Source organism: Bos javanicus, chromosome 11 (assembly GCF_032452875.1).
Source record: "Bos javanicus breed banteng chromosome 11, ARS-OSU_banteng_1.0, whole genome shotgun sequence".
Classification (NCBI taxonomy): domain Eukaryota; kingdom Metazoa; phylum Chordata; class Mammalia; order Artiodactyla; family Bovidae; genus Bos; species Bos javanicus.
In genome coordinates, this window is record NC_083878.1 from 3,942,097 (window position 1) to 3,963,998 (window position 21,902).

At 51.3% G+C, this 21,902-nt stretch overlaps 1 protein-coding gene across 11 annotated transcripts in view; it reads left to right on the plus strand.

Moving 5' to 3' along the window:
• The window catches only part of INPP4A (inositol polyphosphate-4-phosphatase type I A), a 122,210-nt gene extending 100,703 nt beyond the window's left edge, over positions 1-21,507 (plus strand). For 5 of the 11 annotated variants that reach the window (XM_061431610.1, XM_061431615.1, XM_061431613.1 and 2 more), the window contains 6 exons: positions 238-364; positions 619-759; positions 2,595-2,692; positions 2,784-2,896; positions 6,994-7,148; positions 15,657-18,156. In XM_061431610.1, the coding sequence (XP_061287594.1) occupies positions 238-364; positions 619-759; positions 2,595-2,692; positions 2,784-2,896; positions 6,994-7,148; positions 15,657-15,789 (767 nt within the window). In that variant the 3' untranslated portion in view covers positions 15,790-18,156. Of the gene's footprint in view, positions 1-237; positions 365-618; positions 760-2,594; positions 2,693-2,783; positions 2,897-6,993; positions 7,149-7,671; positions 14,140-15,656; positions 18,157-19,394; positions 20,880-20,912 lie in introns of those variants that run through there. The other 6 variants (XM_061431609.1, XM_061431618.1, XM_061431608.1 and 3 more) reach the window with 4 other exon arrangements.
• The last annotated feature ends 395 nt before the right edge of the window (positions 21,508-21,902 follow it).

Sequence of the window (21,902 nt, forward strand, 5' to 3'; positions counted from 1 at the left end):
CTTCACCAGGAGAGGGCCAAGAATACAGAGTTGTGCCAGCTGCCCTTCGTAATGTGGCCATGGGACTCGCATAGTGGGGTGTGCTCACGGAGAAGTTGGAAGGCACTCAGGAAACCTCCTCCAGCTCCCCTACCCTCACCCCGCGTCTCAGCGCCCTGAGCCCGTCGCCTGCCTTGCGTGGCTGGCCTGAGCGCAGGGCCCCTCTGCCTGACAGCCCCCTCCCTTTCTGGCCTCCAGGGGAGGAGCTGGCCATGCTGGAGGATATGAGCCTTGGGATCATGGACTTGAGGAACGTGACCTTCAAAGTCACTCAGGCCACTTCTAACGCGTCCACTGACATGCTGCCCGTCATCACAGGAAATCGGTAGGCAGAGTTTTCTGATTCTCAGAACCAGCGCAGTATTTTCATTTGTGTTCATCACACGTGACACGCTCTTCATTTTTGCTTTCTTCTGTATCACTCAGCTGCTCACAGCCTGCGACACTCATTTCACAGCCCCGGGCTGGCTGGTGCCCAGCCGCTCGGAGGTCACCGAGCCTGGCCCGCCCTTCCTCTCCTTGCTCACCCGCCTCCTGCCTCCCGGCCACAGGCCCAGCCCCTCTTCCTCTCTGTTGCAGGGACGGCTTTAATGTGCGGATCCCGCTGCCGGGCCCCCTGTTTGATGCGCTGCCCCGGGAGATCCAGAGCGGGATGCTGCTGCGGGTGCAGCCCGTGCTCTTCAACGTGGGCATCAACGAGCAGCAGACGCTGGCCGAGAGGTGCGGGCCGGGTGCAGGCGTGGGCGCTCGAGCTGGCAGAGAGCGTGTACTCAGTCCTCTTCAGGGCTCTGTGGACCTGTCACCCTGTCTTCACGTTCACCCTGGGCCTGTCTTTGGTGGTGCTGGGACACAAAGATGAACCAGACGTGGTCTGTGACCGCTAGAGGTGGGCTGGTAGCAGGGAGTGGTGGCGCTTGTGAGGTATGAGAGCGCGTCCTGGAAGTGCTTCCAGGCACTTGTGGGTTTTGGAGAGTAAGTAGGAGTTGTTCATATGAGGAGGTGGAGGAGAGACCTGGAGTCCCAGGCCAAGAAGCCTGAGCAAAGGCAGGTGGGGTGAGAGCCACGCCTTGATCCTAAATCCTGTGCCTTGAAAATTCCTTCAGGGTCACCTGGCGGGGAGGCGTTGCGCGTGCCCGTGCGTGCAGGCACGTGTGCGTCTGTGATGGCGAGGGAGGTTGTGTGTGTAGCTGCTGCTGACCTACTGATCCATGAACACCTTCCTGTTCCATCATTACATGCCTGCGATAGGTATGGTTTAGAATTAAGAGCTATCATAAAGCACCTACTGATAAGAACGCCTGGTCTCCAGGACGATAATTCCTCTTGGGCCTCTTGAGCCCAGTGGTCAGTGTCCACTGACCCCCAGGTAAGGGGTCCTCCCTCCACGGTCAGACACCTTTTAGTGGGACAGGTCAGGAGCCAGATCACATTTGAAGGAGATTACCTGCTGGCCATGTGCTGGAAAGACATGAGGTCCGATGTGACGAGGTTGTTCAGACGAGTCCGGGCCAGAGGCTGGGTCAGGCCAGGACAGTGCAGACAGGAGGACCCGAAGGGAGCTGAGACGTGGTCCACAGCAGGGTGGGTGCGAGAGCCAGGCCTCCCTGTGGGTGGCAAGTGGCTGGTATTCCGGAGCCAGAAGGAGGGTCTGCTGGGGGCAGAGGGCACACCGGCCCAGGAAGCAGAGACCTGGCAGGTGTGGGCAGCGCTGAGGCGTCCACCTCAGGAAGAGTGGGCAGCGTTGGGGCCCCCGGCAGGGAGGAGATAACGTGCTGGCGTCTGCAGTTACTGTTCCTGAAGTGATAGTTGTTTCTAGAAGAGGTGTTTCTGCAAAGGGTTGAGGCCAAGCCAGATGGGAGGACATAGCATGCACAGGGGGAGGTGGGAGCAGGGTCTAAACCAGCACAGCCCCCTTGTGTCCCAGGGTGACCCCAAGGGAGCCGGGGCCTGGAGGAAAGGCCATCGTGGGCATCTGGGTGGGCGGGCCGTGGTGGACTCACGGGATGAGATGACCCAGGACCGGGACAAGGCAGATGTGCATGGAGGTCCCTGGGCAGGAAGTACTGGAGGGGATGGGCGTCCAGGCCTGGGACTGCAGAGCTGCGTGTCTGACAGCACCCACGGCTCCCTCATGGGTGGCTTTCCTCCCCACTCCCTGCGGGCCTGGTGCCTGAGTGGAGAAGGGTGGACTGTCCAGCAGAAACAGCCGGTCGGGAATGGTCCCTCAGTGGCAGACTCGAGGACAGGACTGTCGTGACTTCCCAGCCACAGCCCCGCTGCTGTCCTGCTCTGGGCACCTCGGGGATGGGAGCACCTCGCGGAGCAGGGGCTGGGTCAGGGTTGCCTGAGGGCCTGGCTGCCTCTGAGGCATGTCTGTCCCAGGTTGTCCCTCCTGCTGATAAAACATGTTGGACTTGTCACCAACATGGACAGATGACTGTAAGCTTAGACACGTAAGGACTGAGAGAATCGGCGCTGTTGCCTGTGATGTGGTCACCTGGTCCTAGAAGCAAGTCACGCTGGCAAACTCATGGTGTCCCCTTGTGACTCCAAAGGTTCGGCGACACATCTTTACAAGAAGTTATCAACGTGGAGAGCTTGGTGCGGTTAAATTCCTACTTCGAGCAGTTTAAGGAAGTTCTGCCTGAGGACTGTAAGTTTTTTTTTTTCACTCACAGCAGATTTCACCCGCTGTCTTTTGTCCCCTGGGGCGGCCCAGCTCCACGACCCCTTCCCTCTTCCAGGTCTACCTCGATCCCGGAGCCAGACATGCCTGCCAGAGCTGCTGCGGTTCCTGGGTCAGAACGTGCACGCCAGGAAGAACAAGAACGTCGACATTCTGTGGCAAGCCGCCGAGGTACACGCTGTGGTGGGGGGAGGTGTTCACAATAGTAATAATAAAACAGCAGCAACAAATTAAAGTCTCAACCAGGAGTGAGGACAGATTTCTCCCCGAGAACACGGGAGAATCCCTGGACGTGTGCCCCGGCCCCAGGAGATGCTGAGAGTTGCCGTGAACTGCTTACGTTGGGGCTGCCTGAGGGCTGATGAGCATGACTCAGAGTCTTCCCCCGGGCGTGTGGTAACCAGGCTTATGAGCAGGTCGTCCCCGGCAACAGCCTGCACAGTCCCTACGTGCTTAACTTCATGGCTCACTGCGGCTTTAAACAGGTTCACAGCGAGGCCGCCTGGACCCGTGTCCTCTCTTTCAACAGTGTTTCCGGTACACTGCCGCTCCAATCTCCTCATTTCTCCTGAAGGGAAGTCCTTATATGTCAGATGTTTTCTCAGGAATTTGTTTGTGGAGCTTCAAGTCCCTGTCTGAGCCCTGGGTACCAGGGCCATTTCAGAGCTCATCATTCACTCACCCTTGACAAGGGGATGTGTCCCCTGGGGCGGCCACACTGGTTCTCATGCACAGAGTGGAAACATTATTAGGCCTAACCCCCTCATGAGAAATCTGTATGCAGGTCAAGAAGCAACAGTTAGAACTGGACATGGAACAACAGGCTGTTTCCAAATCAGGAAAAGTACATCAAGGCTGTATATTGTCACCCTGCTTATTTAACTTCTATGCAGAGTACATCGTAAGAAACGCTGGGTTGGAAGAAGCACAAGCTGGAATCAAGATTGCCAGGAGAAATATCAATAACCTCAGATATGCACATGACACCACCTTTATGGCAGAAAGTGAAGAGGAACTAAAAAGCCTCTTGATGAAGGTGAAAGAGGAGAGTGAAAAAGTTGGCTTAAAGCTCAACATTCAGAAAACTAACGTCATGGCATCTGGTCCCATCACTTCATGGCAGATAAATGGGGAAACAATGGAAACAGTGAGAGACTTTATTTTTGGGGGCTCCAAAATCACTGCAGATGGTAACTGCAGCCATGAAATTAAAAGATGCTTGCTCCTTGGAAGAAAAGCTATGACCAACCTAGACAGCATATTAAAAAGCAGAGACATTACTTTGCCAACAAAGATCTGTCTAGTCAAGGCTATGGTTTTTCCAGTGGTCATGTATGGATGTGAGATTTGGACTATAAAGAAAGCTGAGCGCCAAAGAATTGATGCTTTTGAACTGTGGTGTTGGAGAAGACTCTTGAGAGTCCCTGGACTGCAAGGAGATCCAACCAGTCCATCCTAAAGGAAACCAGTCCTGAATATTCACTGGAAGGACTGATGCTGAAGCTGAAACTCCAGTACTTTGGCCACCTGATACGAAGAACTGACTCATTTTAAAAGACCCTGATTGAAGACAGGAGAAGGGGATGACGGAGGATGAAATGGTTGGATGGCATCACTGACTCTATAGATGTGAGTTTGAGTATGCTTTTGGAGTTGGTGATGGACAGGGGAGCCTGACATGCTGTAGTCCAATGGGGTCGCAGAGTCGGACGCAACTGAACTGAACCCCCTCATTGCATGCATGGGAAGACCCTCCAGCACCCCACACTGGCTGTTAGCCTAGCCAGGACTGGAGCCTGCAGCCAGACGCAGGCAGGGATGCACCTGCGCCTCTGGCCACTCTGGCCGCCCTCCAGGACCTGTGGTGCTCAGCCCCCCACCTGGGGATGTAATTCTGTTTGACCTGTTTGTAGTTCTGGCTTGTGCCCCACGTTTCAGTCGTGAACTCTCCAGCCTGTGGAATTCAGTGATCTTGTCCATGTTCAACCTCGCTTCATTAGTTATGATTTTTATGAATTTGGGTTAATTCACTGTTTCCATAACTCAGGGGCTGCTCAGTCTTAAGAGTCTTTTTTTTTTTTTTTTTAATTTTTTGTCTGCTCTCATAAGACAGCCATCTTCCTCCTGATGGTTTTGGCCAAACTTGCTTGGGTCTTTTCTGTTTTGTCCTTCTCTACACAGAAAACTAAGATCATAGCATCCAGTCCCATCACTTCATGGCAAATAGATGGGGAAACAGTGGAAACAGTGGCTGACATTATTTTTTGGGGCTCCAAAATCACTGCAGATGGTGATTGCAGCCATGAAATTAAAAGATGCTTACTCCTTGGAAGGAAAGTTATGACCAACCTAGACAGCATATTGAAAAGCAGAGACATTACTTTGCCAACAAAGATCTATCTAGTCAAGGCTATGGTTTTTCCAGTGGTCATGTATGGATGTGAGAGTTTGGAATATAAAGAAAGCAGAGTACATAAGAATTGATGTTTTTGAACTGTGGTGTTGGAGAAGACTCTTGAGAGTCCCTTGGACTGCAAGGAGATCCAACCAGTCCATCCTAAAGGAGATCAGTCCTGGGTGTTCATTGGAAGGACTGATGTTGAAGCTGAAACTCCAGTACTTTGGCCACCTGATGTGAAGAGCTGACTCATTGGAAAAGACTCTGATGCTGGGAGGGATTGGGGGCAGGAGGAGAAGGGGACGACAGAGGATGAGATGGCTGGATGGCATCACTGACTCGATGGACGTGAGTGTGGGTGAACTCCGGTAGTCGGTGATGGACAGGGAAGCCTGGCGTGCTGCGGTTCATGGGGTCGCAGAGTCGGACACGACTGAGCGACTGGACTGGACTGGATGAGGCGTGTTGTGGGCCTGCACTCTGCCCTCTGCCCTCTGCACTCTGCCCTCTGCCAGTGGCACCTCTGCTAGTAGCTGCATGGTCTCGCCTGAGGCCTCCTGGCCTGAGAAGCAGGCGTGGTGCCATCTACCGTGGTGCCGTCTCCCCGCAGCACCGCTGGTGTTTTTCTGAGAGCAGCACGCCCTGGGTCCCGCTGCACGTGGCTTCCGGTAGAGGAGTGGCCTCTCACGAGACGCTCATCTTGTTCTCACGGTGCAGCCTCTTGTACAGGCCTGGAGGTGTTTATCTGAGGCTCCTGTGGCCAGATATTTTAGAATTCATCGGGCTCCGTGCTTCAGAAAGGTGATGGGTGTATAGTGTACAGTGTGTGCACAGGCGTGTGACAGGGTCATCTGGGTGTGATGTGCACGTGGATGGTTTCACATTCATTAGCAGCCTGGGGTCTGGAATCAACCTGCTGAACAAACGTTGCCTTATTGCAAAGTATGAATTAGGGAGTTTTCCAGCCGGCACTAGTGAGAACCTGCCTGCCAATGCAGGAGCTGTAAGAGATGTGGGTTCGATCTCTGGGTCGGGAAGATCCCCCTGAGGAGGTCATGGCAGCCCACTCCAGTATTCTTGCGTGGAAAACCCCATGGACAGAGGAGCCTGGTGGGCTACAGACCATGGGGTTGAAAAGAGTTGGACAAGACTGAAGTGACTTAGCAAACTATGAATATTTATACAAAATGGGATAAATAAAAATTATAAGTAGTTTGACATTCTCTCAGATCTGGGCATGTTGCCAAGTATGGCCGCCACAAACTTACCCGACAGTCTTTTGTTCTAGGGCTTTCTGGACCTGGAGCTGTGTGTCTGGGGTTGTGCCTGGTGGCAGAGCTTGTGCTTCTAGGCACTCTTCCCACAGGGAGCAGAGGTGCCCCCTGCTCCGGAGGGGCTGCAGCCTCAGCCTGCGCAGGCCCTCCATCTTGCTGGGGGAGTCTGTGGGCAGAAGGTGGCCGCAGGGAAGCGGGTCTGCTGTGCTGTCCCCACCTGTGTGGATGAGGAGGCGCGTAGAGACTAGCGGTCTGTGCTCTGACTTCCAGAAAGGCCTGGAAACCCGGTGGGGCTGGGTATCCTGGGAGCTGTGCTGACCGCTGAGAGTCAGGGGTCAGCAGCAAAGGGCCAGTCCCAGCAGAGTTGGGAAGGGGGCAGCTGGTCAGGTGGCTGCATGGACGGCAGGGCTTCTGGGAGGAAGCCGCCTTCTATGGGGAGACCCCCAGCCCAGGGCCACCCGGGCCGTGGCCTGTCTTGAGACCAGCTCCTTGGAGCCGAGGCTGGGCCTGGGTGTGGAGAGGTCGCCACGCACCACCTCCCCAGGTGAGGGGCGCCCTCGTTTTGCTCCAAGCAGCCCCTGCTCTCCTGTCGGCAGGTCTGCCGCCGCCTCAACGGGGTCCGGTTCACCAGCTGCAAGAGTGCCAAGGACCGCACGGCGATGTCGGTGACACTGGAGCAGTGCCTGATCCTGCAGCACGAGCACGGCATGGCCCCGCAGGTGTTCACGCAGGCCCTGGAGTGCATGCGCAGGTGAGTCCCAGCCGCGCCGCCGCCGTGCTCCGGCTTGACTTTGGAAAACTGCCCCAGGTCTGCAAAGTCAAACCCCTGGCACGGTCCCACCTGGACAGTGTTCTTCCAGTCAGGGAGCGGAACTCCGGGAGGGAAGCGGATGTTCCGAGGCGGCCGCGTGGCCACCGCCTGGTGCCCAGTGTCCCCAGCCACCCCCTGTCCTGAGCGTCCCCCAGGCCCCTGCTGTCCCCGTCACAGGAGGCGGTGTCTGCAGACTGCAGGGCCCCTCTTCTCCCGGCCGCAGGCTGGGTTTGCTTTCCTGAGCCAGCGTCCAGTGAGCCTTTCCTGGCAGCCGCCCGCCGTCCCCAGCCTTAATTGTGTTCTGCCTCCGAGGCCGCAGGCTCATTTGCAGAGGGAACCCCAGGGACTAAGATAAGACTGTCCGCTGTCAGCGATGCCTTGTTCCCAGCCCTGCTGGGAGCCCCTTGCCTCACATGCCTAAAGAAAGGATAAGAAACCTGCTTTCCCGTCTTCTTCCATGCAGCCGCCAATGCTGTTCCAGGCTCATTTCCCAGTCACTTCTGCTGAGTGTTCCGTCCCATTTGTCCTCTCACCAGACTCTTCAGAGCGTTCAACTCTCTTATCCTTTCTGTGTCTCTGCCGTTTGACCTTCTCACAGTCATGTGCAAGAGCGAGGCCTGAGCGCCTGCCTCCTGACAGGAGCATTTAGTAAAAAGGCAACCGTTTTGTCCTGTTCGGTCTTTCCGAGCCCCCCACACCCCGTGACCTCAGGGCCGCTTACCGACGCGCGTTTAGGAAGTTCTTGCCCCCTGCCTTGGTGTCCCCGGTGCCATCAGCTGCGAGGTGGTGGGAAGGATGACTCTGGTGAGACGCAGGCCCCCGAGATGCAGCAAGGAAGCGAGAAAGACGGAGGGGCTCAGCTGTCACTGTCGGAGCGTCTGGTCCATCAGAGACCAGGCCTGAGGCGGGAGTACAGTTGATGCCACTCCATCCAGGCCTCCACGCAGGCTGGTTTCTTGAACATGTTTGAGGAAACAGTAGTTGATCCTGACAGCCTCTGAGCACAGGGGCCTCAGGAGGCCAGGGGGCACGTGGGCAGCCCGCCGAGGGGCTGTGTGGCACTGCCCGCCCAGCACAGGTGGCCTGGGGCAGCTTCTGACACGCAGAGCACTCTCACAGCTTCCATCACGTGGGCAAGTGATAGTCCTTGAGGGAAAACTGGAGAATACAAACGAGCCCCTACTCCCGTGGTTTCATACCCGCCCCGCACCCTACAGAGCAGCTCTCCGCGTGCTTGCTGTTACGAGGAACAGTGCTAATAACGTCTTGACACATAGCCTAGAGCCAGTTACGTACATACACATGGCTGTGAGCGAGGTTGATCAGCACACTGGCTACCTCGCCAGTCCCTGCGTAGCACGGAGAATGCACGCACACACACGTGCAGCTGCAGGTGTGATTCCGCCCTGGCGGAGAAGCCTGCCCTTCTCACTTGACTGTCTTGTGAGCATGTTGGAGGGTTAATAAATGGAGGTCTTACTGGGGCTTCCCTCATATCTCAGTCTGTAAAGAATCCACTTGCAATGCAGGAGACCCGGGTTCGATTCCTGGGTCAGGAAGATCCGCTGGAGAAGGGACAGGCTACCCACTCCAGTGTGCCGGCCTGGAGAATTCCCTGGACTGTATTGTCCATGGGGTCACAAAGAGTTGGACACGAGTGAGCGACGTTGACTTTCACTGGAAGTCTTACGTTTGCAGCACACTGTCATTTATCCAGCTTGCTGTCGTTGAACTGTTGATAACGTGCAGTGTCAGCACTCTGGACAGGGGTGCAGCGAACACCCTGGTTGCCCTGCTCACGTCTGCCCTGCTGACACCTCTGTAGGGCTGTTCGCAGACTCACAGCGCTCCCAGACCAGGCAGCCGCCCGCCCTCCGCGGTGTCACCCCTGGCCCTGTCTGATCGCCCGGGCCTGGGGCGCCGGCTGTCCCCCTGCGTTAGGGTAGGGACCCTGAGGCTCCGAGGGGAGGGTCCTCCTCCCAGGGGCAGGCCTCACTGCGTGGCCTGCCTCTGCTTCTTGGAAACCCCCGCCTGCCTCCAGTTATGAACATCCTGTTTCTTCTTTGTGCTTTTCTAAATTTTATAAAATCTTCATGGTCAGCGTGTGTTACCTTAACACTTGTTTAAGAAGTTGGTGAAGACAGCTCGCCTCTGCCGCCCCCAGGGTCCTCACGGCTCTGGCCCAGGTGCCGTGCTCGCCACCACCCCGTCTGCCTGACCTGTAGGCTTAGGCCACGTGCCTCTGTTTCCATGTCACGGTGACCCCTCCTCCTGTTTTCTGGGTTACCCGTGTCGGGAGACATGTCTCTTCACAGGCTGCAGGTCCAAGGTGGCGGGCCCATAGCTGGTGTTTCTGGCTGTGGCATGGCCAGGACCTGGGGTCAGCCCGGCACCCTAAGGAGGCGGCAGGAGCTGTGTCTGTGCCCCTCAGTGGTCCCCGTGCTTTCCCGCTTGCGTCTTACGTGATGGAAGAGCAGAGCATGCAGCGGGGGGTGGGGGGGGCGGTGGGTGGAGCTGGGCTAGAGGACACCCAGGCTGTCCGTGTCCTGGAGGCCCAGGGTGAGCAGTGGCCAGTGCTGTGCTAAGTGTTCGATAACCGGCTCTCTCCCAAAACAAAACCAACTACCCCTAAAGTGACCTGTCTGGTCTTCCCATTTCTACAGCATAAACACTCTCACTGGGGCCTGTGTCAGGCTGCCGAGCAACCCTGGGGAGCTCGGAAGAGATGTGCCTGCTTGGCTCTTGCCGGTGGAGCCAATTCCAGCTCACTAGTGGTGCCCCGCTGTCCCCAGCGCAGGGGCTGGAGTCCAGAATCGGCCTTTCTAGGTAGCCCAGTGACCCCTGAGACTGCCCTGGCTGGGGACGTGACCACCAGTGCTCACAGCCTGAAGTGTCCACAGTCACGTGGCATCCGGGCTCCTTCAGGAACCTCCCCTCCGAGCTCTGCTTCTGTAGCTCCAAAGGGGGACCCACCAAGTTTCCAGTGAGCTGGGCTCTTGGTAGATGGTGTCTGGTAGAACAAGGCGCTCTGCTGCTGCTCAGCCTGAAAGCCACAGCGGGTCCCTTGTGGGCTCTGCCTCCAGGGCAACCTGAGGGAAGCGGGTGTCATCTGGGTGCTTCATCAGGAGGCAGCCGTGGCGGAATCAGTTGCATCCTGCCATTCAGGCATCTGTGAGAAGGTCAAACACCCCAATGGTTCTTCATGTTCAGCCTGCTTTCTGGAGTCCATGTCCAGCCGCATGTGCGAGCATGGCCGGGCAGCATGGCGTGTGCTTGGCAGCCCCGGGAGCGAACATGGAAAACCATCTAGTCAGCCTACACGTGTGTGTTTTCAGTAGATTATGGTATTTTTTTCTTATTTTCACTTCTCTTTCTCTCTTTTTTCTTGTAACTGTGCTCGTTTTGTTTTGGTATCCCTTTCACACCCGTTTCTGCATATCATCTTTTCTTTTTATTGTGGCTTCATTCCATTTTTTTTTTTTAATCTTATTTTTCGGTTCTCCTCTTTTTATTTCCCCATACTTTTGGGAAAAAAAAAAAATCCATTGCATGTGTCTCTTTTTTTCTTTATTTTCCCTTTTTCCTTTCTCCCAACCCTCTTCCTTTTCACAGCATTGGAACTCGGGAGGTAGTCACGCAGAAGAACTTGAGCGGCCTGGTGCCCGTCCGAGACTTAAGACTAGACCCCAGCCTCCTCTGTTCCATCCCTTTACTTGCTCTGAGCCCCAATTTACTGATTGTGTGGCTCTTTCTGAGCATAGCGTACCTGGTGGCCAAATTGCGTTGCAAATGAGCATCTTGATGAAAAATTAGTAAGTCACAAGAAAACAAAAGTGCCAGTACTTGTCCAGCCACCGTGTACCTAACAGGACGGGAGGGATGTGTCAGAGCATGGCCCGCCAAGAAGTATTTCATGCCTTACAGTTGGACATTCTGTTGTTCTGAACTGTAAACACCTGCCAGATTATTTCACCAGGAGGACGTGTCCGTTTCAATTCTGTAGTTTTCAGCGCTTGTAACATGTTCTTGCAGAGCCCTGTTACTGCTTTGTTTAGCTGGCGTGAAATTACTTGTATCAAACCTCTTACCTTCTGATGTAAAACTCTTTATTACCTGTATATCTCGTGTGCCCTGTTTCCTAGAGAGAGGCATTCTGTCAAAAGAATTTGTATATTTGATACTATTCTTTAAATGTACTGCTAACCTTTCCTTTCCTTCTGAAGAGAAATGAAAAGGATCGATGCTTTCTCACTGGCTCATCTAGATATACCTATTCAATAGGACATGTACTTTCTGCTTTCATTTCAAAGCGTGGTCCCTAGAATTTCAGTAGCAAACAGTTTGCAGAATCATCACATTCCTTTTTATGCTCTTCCTTTCAAGTTGGGATGACCCAAAGCTGTGAGAACAGTAGCTCACTGTATCAAATCAGGCACATACAGGCACATAAAGATAACATGTTGCACGTGGCTTTAGAATTACTCTTTTACATCTTTAATGGTCACTGAACTGTTCTGGGAATTAATGCATATCGTAACAAAAGGCTTTTAAAGTTAGATATATTTATTTTTCCTGAAGTAGCAGTTTTCATTTAAAAGTTGGCTATATTTATTTTTCCTAAAGTAGCTATTTTCATTAAAAAAACAACTTCATTTTTAGTATTTTTAATTTCAGTTTCAAGTCCTGATATCTTTTCTCTCTTACAAATCAAACATGGTTAATAACAACAACATCAAAATTTACCAAAACATGAGACCTAACTTTTGGGCAGTTGTGCCAGATAGAGGTGTGAGAGAGAAAAGGCTACTTTGGTTTCTGTTCTTATTACTCTTAAATTTTGCACGGGGGATGCACCGTGAGGCTTGCAGAACCTTAGTTTCCTGAACAGGGATCACACCTGGGCCTCATGAGTGAAAGTGCTGAGTCATCACTCTAACATGGCGGTGTCTAGAATGTGTAACCTTAACTTTCCCATGTGGAAAAAGGTGGCCAGACACCTCTGAAGGCAGTAGGGGGCTGAGAGGGAAACCCCACCGAGCCCGTGTGAGAAATAGGCCGTGGCTTCTCAGCTTTCCAGCTCAGGTTATGTTGTGCTTCTGTTTCGGCCTCCAGCCAGCTTCCCCCTACACTGCATTCTTTGGAAGTGGGTTTCTCTTCACCACCCTAGAAACACTGGAGGGAATTCAGAGAAGCTGGCTTTTCCAGAAGCTTTCCATAGGCATACACATAACCCGTCCACCAGAAAATCTGGCCTCTCCATTGCCTCCCCCAGACTTCTAGGACTTACTCTGAGGTTTCTCTGGTTTGGCCTCAGATCTGAGTCTGGGTTCTGGGAACAGCAGAGGCAGGTGTGATTGGAGAAGCAGTGGACAACAGACGGCAGACACAGGCTTTACATTCTAGGGTGACAGGGCGCCCTCCTCGCACGCGGGGGCGGAGGCCCCTCTTCCACCCTGCCTGTCCCAGAGTGAATGCGGCAGCGGCCCCGCGACAGCTCCCACCCTCCTTCAGGACAGGGTCACTCTGGTGAACTGTAGCAGCATGGCCCTGGGCACAGCCGAGGTCCTGCCAGCCTGTGACCCCGGGAGAGAGCTGTGTCCACCGCTTGTCCCCTCCACATGGAGGGGGCGCGCTCTGAGACCACTTTGTTGCTTTACTGGGAAGAGGGCAGGCGGCGCCTGCAGTCACGTGCCTGGCTCCCAGCCCTGCCCCTGGAGTGACACTCTGCTCACCTCCAGGTCAGCAGAGGCCGTGTGTGGATGAGGGGGGCCCTTCTGACCACACGTGGCCTTCCTTCCTCCTCCCAGGTGGGGCCCACTGCCTATCCAAGGGGGCTTCGGCCAGGGGCCTAAAGGCCCCCATAGGATCCTCATGGACACCATGGCCTGCCCCTGGATGGAGTGTTGCCTGCCAGGCCTTCCTGCCCGCTGTAGACTTGGCTGCTAAGATAAGAGAGAAACAGAGGGAAGGCCAGAGGCTAAGATTCGTGGTCTTTCTCTTCAGGGGCCAGTCAGAAGGCAGTCCATTCTCACTCTGCAGTCTTGAGGCTGGATGGAGAGAGGAACCACAAGATCAGCAGAGGCTCTGGGTGGTGGTGGTGGTTTGGAACGTCTGAGGATGGAAGCCCAGTGTGCCTTGGGGCTGAGTTTTTTAATGTCACGAAGGCTTTGTGACATTAGGCTAAATATATATGTGAAATCTCTGCTTTAGTGAGGAACAGGCAGGATAATATAAGATGGGGAGATATGCTCAGGAAAGGGGTCACTGGCCCGCTTGTTGATGGTTTGGGTTGACTCTAAGCTTAACTCTGGCTCCAAGACGGCTTCAGCATAGGCGACTCTAGGTGTTGAGGATCGCCAGGACACTCCGTGTCCAGATACATTCTCAATTCTAATGGGGAAGATGCCCTCCAGAAAAGAAAAACCAGAGCCATCATTAAAATGAGTTGCCATGTGAGGTTTCAATACTAATTTTTTATTTGAAAAGTAGATGTTCTTAAAATAATTTGTCAATATACTTAAAAAATCATGAAGCTTTGAAATAATTAAAGCCGTCTTTCTAAAAGTCCATCCAAGACCTTCTCAGTGTGCACTATGGATTCCTAAAAATTATGCAGCCATTGTGATGGGTTTTAAGTGGTTCTACCTTAGGATGAGGTGGGCCGGAAGTGCCAGCTCCCACTGCCCAGAGCCACCCCTCCACACCTGAGTGCCAGGCGCCTGGCCGAGCTTGTCTGAATACTGGGTGATAGAGCTGGTGTGCATAAGCCTCATCAGTCAGATTTTGTAAATTCACCAAATTCAAACAGGAAAGTAAACATGACTTACAAATTAAAGTGTATCTTGCCTGTAATTTCAAGTGTATTCAGCCAGCTAAACCAGTAATTAGCCTCTTTAACATGTAAATAAAAGGTAATGTTGAAGTTCACAAATTATTCTTTGTTCCTCAAAGCAGTCTGACGTTTATCAGTGATAGGTGGTTTCCCAAAAGTGTGTACATTTCTTTGTAAATGGAGAAGCCATATCTGAAATAGTCGGATGAGTTTCCAAAGATTAAAGAACCACCTCTGTAGCTTCTGCTTCCAATAGAATATTTTTATCTGATTACTGGATGTTAAACCAACATAATCTTTGCTTCCTCTGGGGGCTCCCTGCTCATACGGCCCTGGCACTCAGCACAGATGAGACACACCTGGCTGAAGGCTTGGAGGCTCTGTGACAAAGCTTATCTGAGCTACTAAATTACTTTGTAACAAACAGGTGGATATTTTTCTAAACTACCTGCATTTATCTTTTGAATAAAATTGCTGTCTTACCAAAATTATTTTACATGTTCTTGATAATGAGATTGTCATTTTCACCTTAAAAGGCTTGAGCAATCGCCACTGATATTTTTTTTAAATGCATGACATAATGGTCTTCATACAACTTGAAATACTTTTTTAAAAAATCAGTTTCTTGGTGACTGCAAATTTTGCATCTCATAAGGGGATTTTGTACTAAATTTGATAACTAGTTGATTTAACTGTTAGTCTTAGGATAATATAAAACTATCAACTCCTCCTCCTGTGCTACAGGAAGTCATTCCTGTTTGGACTCACCTTTGCCTTTGGGTCTGCTGTTGACCAGAACATCCCCCCGAGAGCTCCCCTGAGGTCCCAATGGGGACATGAGGCCTGTCGAAGGCTCATCCTCCCGCAGAGCATCTGCTTTGCCCACTGGGTTGCCATGACAACCTGTGATCAGTGCAGCAGGAAAGACTGGTGGCAGATTCTCTAGGGAAGGGCCCCCGCAGGCTCTCAGTGGCTCAGTGGAGCTCTTCAAAGAGGTGACCTTGGTGGGGTCACTTCTTCAGGACACTCCAGCACTGGGAGCTGTACAGCCACCGCCCAGGCCCACAGCATGGCTGTGTGCCCAGGATGCACCTCCTAGGTGGTGGCAGCATGTGAGAGCCACCTTCTGAGCCAGATGGTTTTGCTACACGTTAAAGGAAGGAAAATCAGCATTTGAATTTGAGACCGTTAACAGTCTTTGCCCACAGAGAAAATGCAGCTATTTATAAAGTCTCTCAGCAAGAGTAGCACTGTTCCCACTGAATTTTCTGACAGACCCTTTGAACTAGTTAGGATCGACTTCTCAGATAAACCTGATGTGAAATACATGAAACCATTACCTTAAAAAAAAAAAAAAGCCATCCTCCACTTGGATACGTGATGCTTTCAGAAGGGCAACCTTGCATCCCAGACAGGCCATGTCCATCTCTCTGCTTCTTAACTACCTTGTTCAGAAACCCGCCATCTTGCGTGTACTGTTGTAAATGAGTCCGGCACCCATTTAAACTAATCAACTTTTTTTTAATGCTATGAAAATAATCATTTCATCTGAGTTTAAGTCTTTTCTTTTTTCCTTTTTTACTGCTATCATTTCTTGTGCTTGTTTTTTTCCTCAGTGAGGGTTGTCGAAGAGAAAATACAATGAAGAATGTTGGAAGTCGCAAATATGCGTTTAATTCCCTGCAGCTGAAGGCTTTCCCCAAGCATTACAGGCCTCCTGAAGGGACTTACGGAAAAGTTGAAACATGAACACACGGTCTCCTCTCATTAGCTGTTCCGTAATAAACGTGGGTGCCCTCTAGTCTATACATGAATTCTTCAAGAAGACCTGAAGGATTGGTTTTTACTTTTGTGTTTTTAAAATATTTCACTAAAGAGTCTATGGAGCATGTGTTTTTTTGCGTTGGAATCCATAGCAGGTATTGTCGGGCTCACTGCCGTGGATAGTAACAACTGCCCCTTCAAGTAGCCTTCAGCCGTCACCACACGGATATCAGTAGTTACCTGTATGAACCAAGCCAGGTGCATCTGAAATGCTGAAACTTTTTAAAATGCACACTTAGGCAGCTGCTCACCTTATTTTTCTACTGAGTAATTCCAACTTGAACATTGATTTACAACCTACTTTTTAAAAATCCCCATGGAAAATAGTAAACAGTAGTTTAAATGATTGGATCCTGGGCAGACCTCTAAATGTGAACTGTTCAAGGGAAGTTTTGGGGAAAGCAGCTTGCTGTCTCACGTGGGCAGGGCAAGCGCATCCATGCCTCAGCCTGCCAGTGCCTACACAGGTGGGACCAGCAGTTGAAGGAAAGGCTGTAAGATGTGTCAGAGGACAGCATCTGCAAAGCCACCCACGGTGGGGTCACCACTGTCCCTTAGGGAACAAGGTGTCTGGGGAGGTGGTGAGGCCAGCTGTCTCTAGCCCTGGCCCCAGAGCGCAGGACCGCTCATGTGGTATGTCTGATGCCTGTCAGTCAACAATGGGGAATTTTGCATAGAGACAGTGGACACCTAAATATTTTACAAGTAGGTCTCTGGTGGGTTTCTCAATTTTTTTGGCCTTCGAGAAAATAATGCAATCATGTTTGAATGTCTGATGAAAGTGTCTTTAGGTTTGCAATAATTGTTACTACCCTCTACTCAAGTCTATTATGTAAGATGGCTGTTGAGAACGTTGAACTGTCTCCTGAAATGAGATTTTGAAAGGGATTAATGGGCCATAAGACTTAGGAATTTCATAGAAAATTATGTTTGGTCATCTATTCTAAGATGATGAGTCATCTGCACAGAGCAGAGTTTTTTTCTTAGTTTATGTTTTATCAATTGTTTTTTTATCATTATTATGTTTACATGTTATTTAAAAGGCTGTAAAAGAAATACATGTGGCACATATTCATGATGTTGATCCTAAAGATTTGTGAACCCTTAGGAAGTTCCTGTGTCTGAAATTCTAAATGTTATTCTTTGGGCTCCCTTAGAAATGCCACCAGGCAACAGGTAACAGACTCGGGCCTGGAGAGCACAGGCAAGACCACCCTGTGCAGGCATGCAGGGTGGGCATCAGGTACGGGTGAAACCAGGTGACCTCCCGGACCCCCTCCTCCTCAGGTCAGTTCACACACGGAGCCTGCTGTCTGCCGACGCCCACTGGTGAGTGTGAACTGGTGTGGAGGGTGGGTCAGTGAGGCACACAGAGGCAGGGAAACTTGCCCAGCAAGCCCACTGTACCGCTGGTGTCAGCTTCTCCCGCCGTGTCCATCCCCGTCCAAAGACGGCTTTGTGATGGCAGATTTAGTCTTTCACTTTCACCATTTCATTGTCTGGTTAGCTCTACATTTCCATCTTTACTCACTTTAACATCACTACGTTTTAAAAAAATTCCCTTGAATTTTTAACGTTATTCATATAACTTTCAGATTTTTTTTTTTTTGGTCTGAAGAGCATTACCTGCATTTATCAAAAGGGAATACAGCAAATGCTGTGTCATCTGTTTGCAGTTTTGCATGTGGCACCTTTTTGTGAATATTCTAATTTTGTCTACATATTATCGATCACCAGAAGAGTCTAAGACTTGGCTAATCACATAGAAGATACTCTGGTTGCAGTATTCCACCTGAGTGTGACTCCCTGGCTCCTGTGTGACCGTGGGTCTCCCAGCGGCACTGGGCATGCTCGCCGAGGGGGGCCATGCTGCTCACCGCGATAGCCGCGGCTCCTCAGGTCACACGGGAGCTTTCAGTTTCCCGCGGCAGAAGACAAGCAGTGCTCCAGGTCTCTGTAAAATAGGGGTTCCAGCCAGTGTTCCCTATAAGGCCCCCACTTAGAAATGTTGTGACGTACCGAAAACTCAGATGGGTTCTGTCAAAGCGTCTGCAGCTCAGCTGCCTCTGGTTTCCTTTAAAACATGTACAAACATTATACAATACAGTTTTGTCCCTACACAATTGTATTTGCCAACCTTAGTGCATTAAGGTACTTTTATTTATTTGTTTTGGACAGTATTAATAAACATATAGTTACTGTTTTATATATTCTTAGCTCATTCAAAGCCATGTATGCTATAAATGTGCGAGTCTTTAGAATGACAAATAATAAACAACTGACAACATGAAACCCGGCCTGAGTCATTCTGTTACCTGAGGATGGTTCTGGGGCCAGCACCTGGCTGGACCATCACCGATGGGCACTGCATTGAGCGTCTACAAACATGAAAATTCTCGTTTATAGCCCTGTTTGCATGTCAGATTTTGTGTGCACCCTGTGAGAGTGGAGTTCCAGCTAAGCCCTGCTGGCTTTCAAAGCCAGATGCTCTGGGGGCTCCTCTTCCCAAAGCTGGAGCCCCAGGCTGGGGAGCCTGACCTGGGGCTCAGCGCTCACTCTTAGCGGGGGAACCTCTGCAGTGTGTAAACTGTGGCCTGACCACCAGGGATATGGTTTAATTGTATTGCTAGTGTACCTCTCTGCCTGCCTTATTGAGGCTCCTTCTTTTACTTTGGTTGTGGAGTATCTTTTTTAGGTTCTGGTCTTTTTTACTGATGGCTATTCAGCAGGCAGTTGTGGCCTGGGTGTGCTCATGAGAGGAGGTGGGCTCAAGGCCCTGCTACTCTGCCCTCCTGTCCCAGAAACCGAGGCCATGTAAGCCAAGGCCACCGTGCCCTCCACAAGATGGACGTGTGCACAGTAAGTATGAGACACAAAACCCTTTACACCTCCAGCAGGAGACAGGAGGTCTCCTGAGATCTGTGCTCAGCGTGGACACAGCGGGCAGAGGCGAGGGGCTGGCACCACGCCTTTCTGAGCGCCAGCTAGCTCTGCACGTATCCTCCCATGTCCACGAGTGTGGGTGGCTGGCAGTCCGTCTGTGACTCGCTAAAGTGCTGCCCCGTGGTCTCACTGCTCACTGTTGCACCCTGTGCTTGGCACACCTGCCTGGGATCTCCCTCGGACAGATTCCTAGCAGTAGAAATGTACAGCTAAAGAATAATTTAACCGTTCTGAAATTTTTGGACTTTTAGTATTACCACAGTACTCACAGAACATTAATTAACCTACCACCTGGAACACCAGCCTTTCCCTTTCTCGTCGGAGCTGGAGATGGCACCTTGTTCCACTTCTATTTCTTTGATTACTCTGAACAGCTTTCATACTATATTCATGCTTCTACTTTTGTAACTTCGACTGTTGGTCTTTTTCACGTGACTGTTTTTAATACTATATTGTCGTATTTTGCAGTTTTTTTAAAAACCTATTTGTCAATTGTCTTTTGGTTTCATTGATGGTAAGGGGTCTGCATGCTAAGTTGCTTCAGCTGTGTCTGACACTCTGTGACCCTATGAACCATTCCCCGCCAGGCTCCTCTGTCCACAGGATTCTCCAGGCAATAATGGGGTGGGTTGCCGTGCCCTCCTCCAGGGGATCTTCCTGACCCGGGGATCGAACCCCCAGCTCTTACGTCTCCTGCACTGCTGAGGTACTGGGGAAGTCCAGGTAGGGGTCTAGAGAAGTGAAAACATACTGTGTGATGATGTACATACCTGTCTTTTCATTTTGCTGCTTATTCTGAAATGAGTCCTGGCTTCCCCAGTGAAGTGACCACTGGCCCCATCCTCGTCCACGAAGAGGCTGCCATGCTGTGTTCTCACTGCGGGAGGCCAGTGTGCTCGTCTCCTTGCACACCCACGGTTGAAATCCACTTATGGTTCCTGCCTTTGCTCTGATACTGAGGTTATGTAAAAAATATTCGCCTGTTCTTACTTCTAGAACTTTGATGGTTTGCTTTACATTTAGAGCGGTTCATCTGGGATGATTTCTGGCACAAGGCGTGAGTTCTATCTGCTGTAGTCAGCATGACTCCCTCTAAGCCAGCCCGAACGTTGCTTCTTTAAAGAGAAGGTAGAAGTTGTAAGCCACTGGCCACAGTCACCAGGCACTTCCTGCTGCCCCTCCTCAATGCCACCCCAGGCTTCCATTCCAGCCTGTAGTGGGTGACTTGGTTCAGCCGGGCTGCTTGGTTCTAGGGGCAGTGACCATGGAGGTTCTGATCTGAGGAAGCTAAGAGGAACTGGCTGATGGGAGTTCCCATTTGTAACTTTGCTGAGGACATAAACAGTCCTGTTGAAACAGTGCTTTTGAAAGGGCCCGCCCTTTTGTTACTTTCTTGAAGGCTGTTCCAACCTGTCTCCTTTTTTAAAAAACTTTTTTGACACAGTTGATTTACGATGTTGCGTTATTTTCTGATATACAGCACAGTGACTCAGTCCTGTATCTGTGTATATCTATTCTTTCATATTTTCCACTAGAGGTTTTCACAAGTTACTGAATATAGTTCACTGTACTATATATAGTAATGTGTATATGTTAATCCCAAACTTCTGTCCCTCGCCCCACCTCTCCTACAGTAGCCACAGGTCTGTTTTATATGTCTGAGAGAGTGTTTCTCTGTGCACGCTTTTAAAATTATGGCTGCACTGCAGCATGTAGAATCTAGTTCCTTGACCAGGGATCAAACCCCGGGCCGCCTGCTTTGGGAGCATGGAGCCTGAAGCCCTGGACCATCAGGGAAGTTCCTATTTCTAAGTTCACTTGTACCGTATCTTAGAGCCCATATATAGGTGACATACGTTCCTGTCTGACTTTGATCCTCTCTAGGTCCACCCGTGTTGCTGCAAATGGCATTCTTTCATTCTTTTCTATTCTGAGTAGTGTTCCATTGTGTGTGTGTGTATATATACACACACACGCACCGCCCCCACACATCTTTATCCATTCATCTGCTGATGGACATTTAGGTTGCTTCCATGCAACCTATTGTAAACAGTGCTGCAGTGAACACTGAGATGCGTGTATCTTTTTGAATTCGTTTTCTCCAGATACATGCCCAGGAGTGGGAATGCTGCCTCATATGGTAACTCCATTTTCAGTTTAAGGAACCTCCGCACTGCTTTCCGTAGTGGCTGCACCAATTTACATGCTATGTGCTTTGCTGAAACATCAACCAGCGAGTTGGAACCATCTTTGACAGCTCCCTGCAGTGTCCACCCCCAGCCTCACACTCCTGTGCTGTAGTCGTGAGGTCTCGCTTCCTGCACAGGGTGACCCCCCCGTCAGGCGGCAGAGTTCCCAGCGCTGCCTTCTGTTCTGGGCTGGCGAGCGCCAGCAGCTGCGCCAGTGGAAGGGCCGGGCCTCACGTCTGGACATCCTCTGGGGGCAGCACCTTCTGGCAAGAAGCCCTCGTGAAACTCTCCATGTGGAGGGGAACCAATGCTTCCTTCCTCCAAACGTCTTCCCTTACAAGCCTCAAGTTTTTTTAATGCAGTTACTGCTCTGCAGTATATGAACCCTAGTCCAGAAGCACAAAGTTCCGGGAGACAGCACAGCTCAGGGTGCTTGACGTGCCCCATACTGCTCACAGGGGGCTGCCCAGAGGGAGGGCAGGGCTGCCCTACAGCTGGTGATGACTCTATATACTTTTAAATGTACCTCCTCTCAGAGGCCCTTTCCAAAAGCAGGAAGTAAGTACATTTACAGTGGATCAAATTGAGTATTTGAGTAAGGAAAACAAAAATGAAAATTCAGTCCTTCAGAGGTAAGATCTGCCTTGAGGTAAGATTTGCCTTTAATTCCCCCGAGCACCCAGCAGCACAGGCACTAGAGGGGGCAGTGATTGCAGAGATGGAAACTTGTATTTAGCACACGCCATGCTACCAACAGGATCCTGGAAGCAAAAGAGCCCCGGCCAGAATAGAGCATCCAGTGCTTGGCTTATACCGACTGCGGGTGCTGACAGCCACGGGTCGGCCCAAGAATCAGCCCAGTGTGTCTGGGCGTCAGATGGTGACGTCCCGTGGAGAGCGCAGGTG